General features: G+C 43.6%; 1 protein-coding gene across 1 annotated transcript in view; it reads right to left on the reverse strand.

The window, feature by feature from the left end:
• Nucleotides 1-580: 580 nt before the first annotated feature.
• Nucleotides 581-8,787, reverse strand: part of grip2b (glutamate receptor interacting protein 2b) — a gene marked incomplete at both ends in the record, with an annotated part of 156,853 nt that continues 148,646 nt past the window's right edge. The window contains 9 exons of the mRNA XM_080787516.1: nucleotides 581-733; nucleotides 1,547-1,693; nucleotides 1,763-2,026; nucleotides 2,460-2,612; nucleotides 2,772-2,886; nucleotides 3,472-3,640; nucleotides 4,540-4,743; nucleotides 5,478-5,617; nucleotides 5,886-6,030. Of these exons, the coding sequence (XP_080643642.1) occupies nucleotides 581-733; nucleotides 1,547-1,693; nucleotides 1,763-2,026; nucleotides 2,460-2,612; nucleotides 2,772-2,886; nucleotides 3,472-3,640; nucleotides 4,540-4,743; nucleotides 5,478-5,617; nucleotides 5,886-6,030 (1,490 nt within the window). The remainder of the gene's footprint in view (nucleotides 734-1,546; nucleotides 1,694-1,762; nucleotides 2,027-2,459; nucleotides 2,613-2,771; nucleotides 2,887-3,471; nucleotides 3,641-4,539; nucleotides 4,744-5,477; nucleotides 5,618-5,885; nucleotides 6,031-8,787) is intronic.

An 8,787-nucleotide genomic window follows, 5' to 3' on the forward strand; every position in this document is an offset into this window, starting at 1 on the left:
TGTGGCACATACTGATCACAACGGCATTGAGCTTGTTGTACATTAGCTATTTCTGGAAAAGAGATTTGGCGTAGGTGGTCCAAGTACAGTTGTAACTCAGGTCATTTTTTTACTAAGAATACAGGGTTTCAGTGGTTACGACTGAATACACCACAGCAGATTGAAGGACTTGTTGATTTTTTTTTCTTCTTTTACACAGCAGATGTGGTCTGGAGATGCTGATGTACCGTTGCTCTCAGGCAGAATCCTTGTATCTCCATATTTCAGTCCATGCTTTTTTTGTAAATTAATGCTCTGCTATTTTTTGCAATTGCTTAAATATTATGAAAGTATTAACAAGAGATTGTGACTAAATGATATGCAACTTCCTGAAACGTAACCGTTTTGGACATACAAGGTTTCCAACTGACAGCTACGGAATATTTTTACAGTGTACTTATGGTCTGGAGATGCAGATATACAGTATTATTTTTCTTTCTTTTTTTGACAGTGTATGAATGGAAATTAAGTGAGTCCTGAACCTTGACCTTGTAGAGTGTGTGTGTGTGTGTGTGTGTGTGTGTGTGTGTGTGTGTGTGTTTTACAGGTCTAGTGTGTGCTGTAGAATGTTATTATTGTCCTCCTCCGAAACAAGGGGGTTTCGGCTGATTACCAACTCCAGTCTGTCTCCTGCCTCTGTTATGAGAGGAACCGCCAGACAACAGTCAAAGTCCCTGGTACGAACATGATTCACCTGGGTGGGGGGAGAGAGAGAGATAGGGGGAGATACTGGTCAGTAGACTGCAGAGGGTTTTATTTGGAATGAATAGAGTTGGAACATCTCGGTTCCATCACATTTGGAACAGATTCCAGATCCGGTTTTATCTCACTGTCAGAGCTGGTTATGTGGACTTCACGTAACTCTGAGAGTGCAAGGGTATAATAATACAGACCTCTAAGGGCCCAATTGGTTTCCATGTGCATACTCTCAGAGTTACAGACCTCTAAGGGCCCAATTGGTTTCCATGTGCATACTCTCAGAGTTACAGACCTGTAAGGGTCCATTTGGTTTCCATGTGTACACTCTCAGAGTTACAGACCTCTAAGGGTCCATTTGGTTTCCATGTGTACACTCTCAGAGTTACAGACCTGTAAGGGTCCATTTTGGGAACCCCCCGTAACCCCTACGGACCAACCGGAATCGTTATGATCCAAACGTACAACCAGTGAAACAAACATCCTGTCAGTACAGTATAGCACATTTTCAACCATTTGAATAATACTAGATTTGAAGGTCGGCACGTGGCCGTCAAATCTACTATTTACAGGTACTGTATATTGTGCTGATGGTCACCATACCACTACTTTAGTGCCCTTTTGTGTACAATTTAGTTGCGACTTTATTGTCATGCCACACCCCTGAACAGATTTTGTACAAAGTTTGGTGCGGATCAGAGCAAGTCTCACATCAGGCAATTTTAATATAGGAATGCGTGTGTGTGTGTGCGTGCGTGCGTGCGTGTGTGTGTGTGTGTGTGTGTGTGTGTGTGTGTGTGTGTGTGCGCACCTGTAGGATGCGGTCGTAGGGTCTGAGCCCAGCACGGTGGGCGGGTCCATCTGTTCTGAGCATGTTTACATAAACTCCTTTCTCCATGAAGCCATCTGACACACTGAACCCAAACTCCTCACTCTCTGTGTCCTTCATTACAGTTACCTAGAGAGAGAGAGAAGGAATGAATTGGCATAACAACTACATTGGAAGAAAAACAAAAGACAGACAGACCTTGTGCAGCTCCAGCGGTGTTGGAGACAGAATCTCCTGCATCTCCTCTTTGATACGTCGAGACTCCCATGTCCTCTCTGATACTCGCAGAGACGCCTTGGGCTGAGGGGACCGGGCGTCCTGACGCAGGTGGGCCTCCTGGGGCAGGTGAGCCTCCTGTTGCAGGTAGGCTTCCTGACGTAGGTGGGCCTCCTGTAGCAGGTGAGCCTCCTGCTGCAGGTAGGCCTCCTGACGCAGGTGGGCCTCCTGGTGCAGGTGAGCCTCCTGAAGCAGGTGGGCCTCCTGACGCAGGTGGTCCTCCTGATGCAGGTGAGCCTCCTGACGCAGGTGAGCCTCCTGACGCAGGTGGGCCTCCTGGCGCAGGTGGGCCTCCTGACGCAGGTGGGCCTCCTGATGCAGGTGGGTCTCTGGGTGGTATCCTTTTGGAATAAAAAGCACAGCTGAATGTTCCTTTTTGTGATATATAGGCACTGGTTTTGTGCAGTGGCCTAGTGGTTAGAAAGAATGTTCTGTACCTTAAAGGCCACATGTTTGATCCCGACAACTGCTCAACAGTTTGATGGAAATGCATACAGAGATACATAGAAAATCTATGAAAACAGATATCCATAGAGGAGGGAATATTAGTATGTAAAAATAGGTGGTGAAATGCAAGAGGCGGGGGAGTAGGATCCGTACCATGATGAATGTGGTCCTCCTCATGCAGTTCTGTCCCCTGGTGCAGGTGGGTACCCTGGAGCAGGATAGAGTTTCTCTGCAGGGGGCTCATGTTGCTGTGGCTCTGTTCTGGAGGAGGCTTAGACACCCCGTCAACACCCAGACTGATGGCTGTTCCTGTCATGATGGAGGCCTGAAAAAGAAAAGATTTTGCAGAGCAGTTCTGACTGGTTAGGCTTCATGTGGTTATGTGTAAGCTAACATGCTAGCTAATGTGCTAGCATGCCAACAGACCTCTAACTCATGGATAGGTTCAATCATTTTGTTATGTGAATGCTAACATGTGAATGACCTCGATCTCGCGGAGGAGTTCTGACTGGCCACACGTCTCCAGGTCTTCCAGTGCCTGACACCAGAAACTGTCCTCTGGGTCCAAAGGAACTCCGTCTGGATGGTGGCTGCCATACCTGACGCACGCACGCACACACACACACACACACACACACACACACACACACACACACACACACACACACACACCCTTATGTTAAGTATATTATCATTAGAGTAGCCAAACACTGGCTAGTGAGCAGCCCCCACCTCGAGGGCATGTAGTTCATAGTGCATAATATAGTGACAAAGATCAACCTCCCTGACCGGCATCCATCCTCGAACACGACCAACTCTGCTATTCCGTTGCACCGCCATTCCGATGTGCTCAATACTAACCATGTCCCTAATCCTAACGCTAACCGCACGCGGAAGCCTCGTAGTCGGAATGGCAGTGCGTCGGAATGCCACTCTGTTCCTGTTCTTATAGACACTCGACAAACTTGATGCACAGTGGTGGAATTGAACCTCTATAGACTCCACGGTGGTGGGCAGGAACTTTACCACTGTGTGAACGCCCATGTTCAGTCAATTTGACGTTAAAATCACTATTGATGATTATGTGTAGAGATTGAATTGTGAAATGGGACATTCTGATTCTGCATAATGATACTTTTGCTGTAAAAGTACTTCTTCCAGCACTATGGGGTGTGTTTCCTCACCCAGGAGTTTTGTTGTCCCACTCGTCCTCGCTGAAGCCTCCGTCACTGAAGGGGTAGTTCTTCCTGCGGCCAGGAGGGGGCGTGGAACCACGCTGCTGCTGCTTTGCACTGCGCCACTCGTGCGGGTGCAGGGCGATGCCCGCTGCGCTCTGGTGGTGACTGTATGTACCTGCACAACAACCTCACTTTAACGTCTGTGAAAGTGTACACATGCATTTGTATTTCTGTAGGCCTGTAAGTTGTGATGACATAAAGGATGACAATTTTATGAATGTCCATTTTTAACTTTAACTCTAAAGCCTCAGTTAGAAGAAGTTGCACTCCACTTTGCTTAGGACACAAGGCAGTTATAGAAAGAAAAACAGGAAAAACAGCTATGGGTAGTAATTATTGGCTTATGCGCTCTGTGTTAGAGAAGAGAGTGTGTGATGTGTGTGACATTTACACGCTGGGCAAGAACTAGCCGGTGTCTAAACGGAAATACCAGAATAAATAAAGCTTGTTATTACAATCAGAATTTTTACTGGCGGACCAACCACTTCCGGTTTATAGACACAGAGACGCTGATAGACAGTAGTATAGCGCAATCTCAAACCAAATCAATATAAACATTAAAAGACTGAGATCTCTGTCCATCAGAGTGAACCGATGGATTTGAAAAGACGTAGATCTCCGTCCATGGCAGTTGGTGTGTTAAATTTCTAGTAGGATAAAACTATTCATTTGTGATTTCTCATTCACACAGATAATTAGCGGTTAATAAATGTAAATCAAATGCATACAATAAACGCTCCCAGTGTGCAAGGATTTAAAGAGTATACAAATCTTTCTTAAAGATGGAGTGCCACAATTTTTGTATTTTGAGCCCTGGCCACACCTCCATGCACCTTCCTCTTTATTTTTCCTAGCATAAAACCAGGAAATTGTCCTCAATTTAACACACGCACGTGAGCACACGCACGCACGTGATCACACACACGTCACACACACACACACACACACACACACACACAGACACACACACACACACACACACACACACACACACACACACACACACACACACACCCTGGCTTCCATATCCTGCATCCAGTCCCGATCCATCCCAGGATTCCATAGCAGAGTCCACACTGGGCACGGTGATGCAATACAGTTCTTCTGACATATTATTGGTCCGCTGGCTGTCCGTCAAATCCAGCTCCTCCTCCTCTGGGTCACTGAGGTCATTCTCTGTAGTGTCGTCGACCTCTGACTCCGCCCCCTGCCTCATCTCTTCGCCATCTGACAGACACAATGACACCATCAGCATCATCATCATTACTACAGGAAAGCAGCCTGTAAATACAAATTGTTCTTGTTCGCTGTTTCACTCACTCCTGGTCTCGGGCTAGGACAAAAGGCTCTCGTGCATGTGCGTGTGTGTGTGTGTGTGTGTGTGTGTGTGTGTGTGTGTGTGTGTGTGTGTGTGTGTGTCTGTGTGATGTTAACACCCCCCCCCCCCATCCATCACTCTCTGTCCTTTTCTTGCACGATTATGTTTGACTTTGAACTGTTCCTACCTAATCTGCTGTATATAGAATATACTGTGAAGATTTTTACATAAAGTTAGTTGGCAGCCTAGCTACTGAAACAATGTTGTTTGGCGTATATAATATAAGATATGCATGTGTAGGATGTTATCTATTTCTTTTTATTTTTACTCTAATTGTACCATAGTATTTAAAAATCCTTTTACGGTGTTTTATCATTATTATTATCTATGCTGCTGTGCTGCCTTGTCTGAAGGAAGCAGAACAAAAATAAGTTTTAAAACGGAAGAGGAGAAAAATAAGTTTTAGTCTTACAGTATGTACCTTTAAAGATGTAACAATAAAGTACAAGCTTGAACCATGGACCTTTCTAATGTAGTTGAGTGAAAGTACCCAGAACTCAAAGTATACAGATACCCCCAAAAAGATCTATTCAATGTATTTTGTTGCTGTCCCCCACAGTAAGGAGTAACTCACTGTCAGTGTGTTTTTTAATCTTCAGAGTGACCGTCTCTCCAGCGTTCTGCAGCAGGTGGATGGCCTCACTGAGTGGCTTCCCCTTCAGACTCACACTGTTGATGGCCAGGATCCTGTCCCCGACATGGATGGCCCCCGTCCTACACCAACGCACACATTTACACGCACGCACGCATGCACGCACGCACGCACACACGCACGCACGCTCACACAAACGCATAGTGGTGGAAGAAGTACACAGATTTTTCTTTCTAAAAGTAGTAATATCACTTTATAGAAACGGTTTTGAGCTCATAGATCTGCATTCTATTCCTCCATTCTATTCCATTCTAAAATGTTTGAAAGAAAACATCTATTCATCGATTAAATGGTTAGACTAGTTGGATGATTAACTGTATGCAGGCCTACCTCTCTGCCAGGCCTTTCTTGGTGAGTCCAGAGATGATGATCGGGTCAAAGGGTTCCTCTGTTCCAGAGATGGTGATTCCCAGAGGACCTCCGTACCTCTTCAACTCTACTGTGTATATGATACACCCTGAGGTCTCCTGATCATCTATAACACGCACGCACGCACACACACACACACACACACACACACACACCATCTTTATTTGCGTTCATATTTAACAAGAAATTCTTGAACACAAACAATAGTAGATGCACAAACTTGGGAAACGTAACAAGTATTTCAGGAATCAGGATACAAATCACGGGTATAGGAAGCATCGCCTCCTCCCACATATGGTGAGTCGGTGACTGCCAATAATCACAGACACTGAACAGAATTTCAATTGGGCATACCTGCAATCTGCAGGCCTCTCACAACTGATTTATGGACATTATACCGAGGCTTCCAAATATGAACCCAAGCAGTTTACATTTGTATCCAAGACAATGGTACTTAAGCACCTTGGTAAGGAATGCCTCTTCCAGACTGTGGTCAAATGTACATTACACTTATTACATTGTATAAAATTATGTTACACAAAAAAGCCAAATTAAGGCTTGTTTCCTTTGTGGTCCATTAAACTACTACCAAAATGTGGAATGACCTACCAAAATGTATTATGGTTTGGCTGATTTTAAAATACAAATTTGAGCATATACTGTACAGTAGCTTAACTTAATTCCTGAACACCTTGATGGTAGAATCCACCTTCCCCACCCCCTCTGAGTTTTATTTCTATATTTATTGTGTTGTATTGTATTTTTTTGTATTGTTTAATTGTTTACATACTGCTAATGTTGGATGGATTCGTGTTAACTTAACTGCAATTGACGATTAACTTTGTCATGTGGTGTTTTCAGTGTGACGGTTCCCTGTATATAGTATGGTATAGGTCAGGGATACTCAAATAGATTTACCTGTGGGCCACATTACAAAAATGGCAAGGGGCCAGGGGCCAGTAGATAAAATTACGACATTAATGATACTTGATAACTTCTCTCTTTCAATTGCTTTATTTTCGCAAAATGTATCAAAGTACAATGTGCATGCACACAATATGTAAATAAATAAATGTGTTACATTTTCTTGCATAAACACAAAGAGCTGTTTCCATAACTGCACAAATTATTGCACATAACATGAGTAGCTGTTATAATAACATAATAACATAACATGAGTAGCTCTTTGCCTGCCTGCCTGCCTGCCTGTCTGTCTGTCTGTCCATGAGTAGTTATTTGTCTGTCTGTCAATGAGTAGCTGTCTTACTGTCTGCCTGTCTATGAGTAGCTGTCTGCCTGCCTGTCTATGAGTAGCTGTCTGTCTGCCTGCCTGCCTGTCCAATTGTCCATGAGTAGCTGTCTGTCTGCCTGTCTGAGTAGCTGTCTGCCTGCCTGCCTAATTGTCCATGAGTAGCTGTCTGTCTGCCTGTCTATGAGTAGCTGTCTGCCTGCCTGCCTAATTGTCCATGAGTAGCTGTCTGTCTGCCTGTCTATGAGTAGCTGTCTGCCTTCCTGCCTGTCCAATTGTCCATGAGTAGCTGTCTGTCTGTCTATGAGTAGCTGCATGCCTGCCTGCCCAATTGTCTATGAGTAGCTGTCTGTCTGTCTATGAGTAGCTGTCTGCCTTCCTGCCTGTCCAATTGTCCATGAGTAGCTGTCTGTCTGTCTATGAGTAGCTGTCTGCCTTCCTGCCTGTCCAATTGTCCATGAGTAGCTGTCTGCCTGCCTGTCCAATTCTCCATGAGTAGCTGTCTGTCTGCCTGTCTATGAGTAGCTGTCTGACTGCCTGCCTGTCCAATTCTCCATGAGTAGCTGTCTGTCTGTCTGCCTGTCTATGAGTAGCTGTCTGTCTGCCTGCCTGCCAGCCAGCAAGTTGGTTAACAGAAAATAAATTGTTATGGCTGAGTAAAATAAAATACAATAAACACAATTTGCCTGAAAATAGATTACCCAGCTATGACCTTTTCATGAAAAAAATGAGTAGTGATATGGCTGACTGAGTAAAATAAAACAATCTACCTGAAAATAGATAGCTATAAGTGAAGAGCAATTTCCGCAATTTCCGCCATTTCCATTTCCGCAATTTCCGCAATTACAATTTCCGCAATTTCCATTTCCATTTCCAACTATTAATGGCAGCTGGGTTTCATCATTCAAATAAAATAGAATTCTGTCCGTTTAGCTATAAAATTATGTCAGGGAATAGGGATACACATACGTATATGTCTTTCATTTGCATTGCATCTCCCCCCCCCAAGCTTTTATTTTCGTTCGAGTAATAGTACAACTCTAATAGTATTACTTATAATAATGTAATTAAAGATAACTTCATTCAGATTTATTTATTTTTATTTCATTTTCCAGATTTTTTTTCTTCTTTTTTTTAGATTTTCATTGGTGGGCCAGTCATAATGGTCCCGCGGGCCTGATGTGGCCCGCGGGCCTGAGGTTGAGTATCACTGGTATAGGTTATGGTATATGGTATCTTATATTATGTGATAGATATCTGTGACGGTTCCCTGTATATAGTATGGTATAGGTTATGGTATATGGTGACGGTTCCCTGTATATAGTATGGTATAGGTTATGGTATATGGTATCTTATATTATGTATATAGTATGGTATAGGTTATGGTATATGGTATCTTATATCATGTGGTGTTTTCAGTGTGACGGTTCCCTGTATATAGTATGGTATAGGTTATGGTATATGGTATCTTATATCATGTGGTGTTTTCAGTGTGACGGTTCCCTGTATATAGTATGGTATAGGTTATGGTATCTTATATTATGTGGTCTGGTGTAGCTTTATATATATTATAGTTATTATTCACTTTGTTTAGTTTATGGTTTCTGTAGGTCA

This window comes from Protomyctophum bolini (genome assembly GCF_963924005.1).
Source record: "Protomyctophum bolini genome assembly, chromosome: 2".
Classification (NCBI taxonomy): domain Eukaryota; kingdom Metazoa; phylum Chordata; class Actinopteri; order Myctophiformes; family Myctophidae; genus Protomyctophum; species Protomyctophum bolini.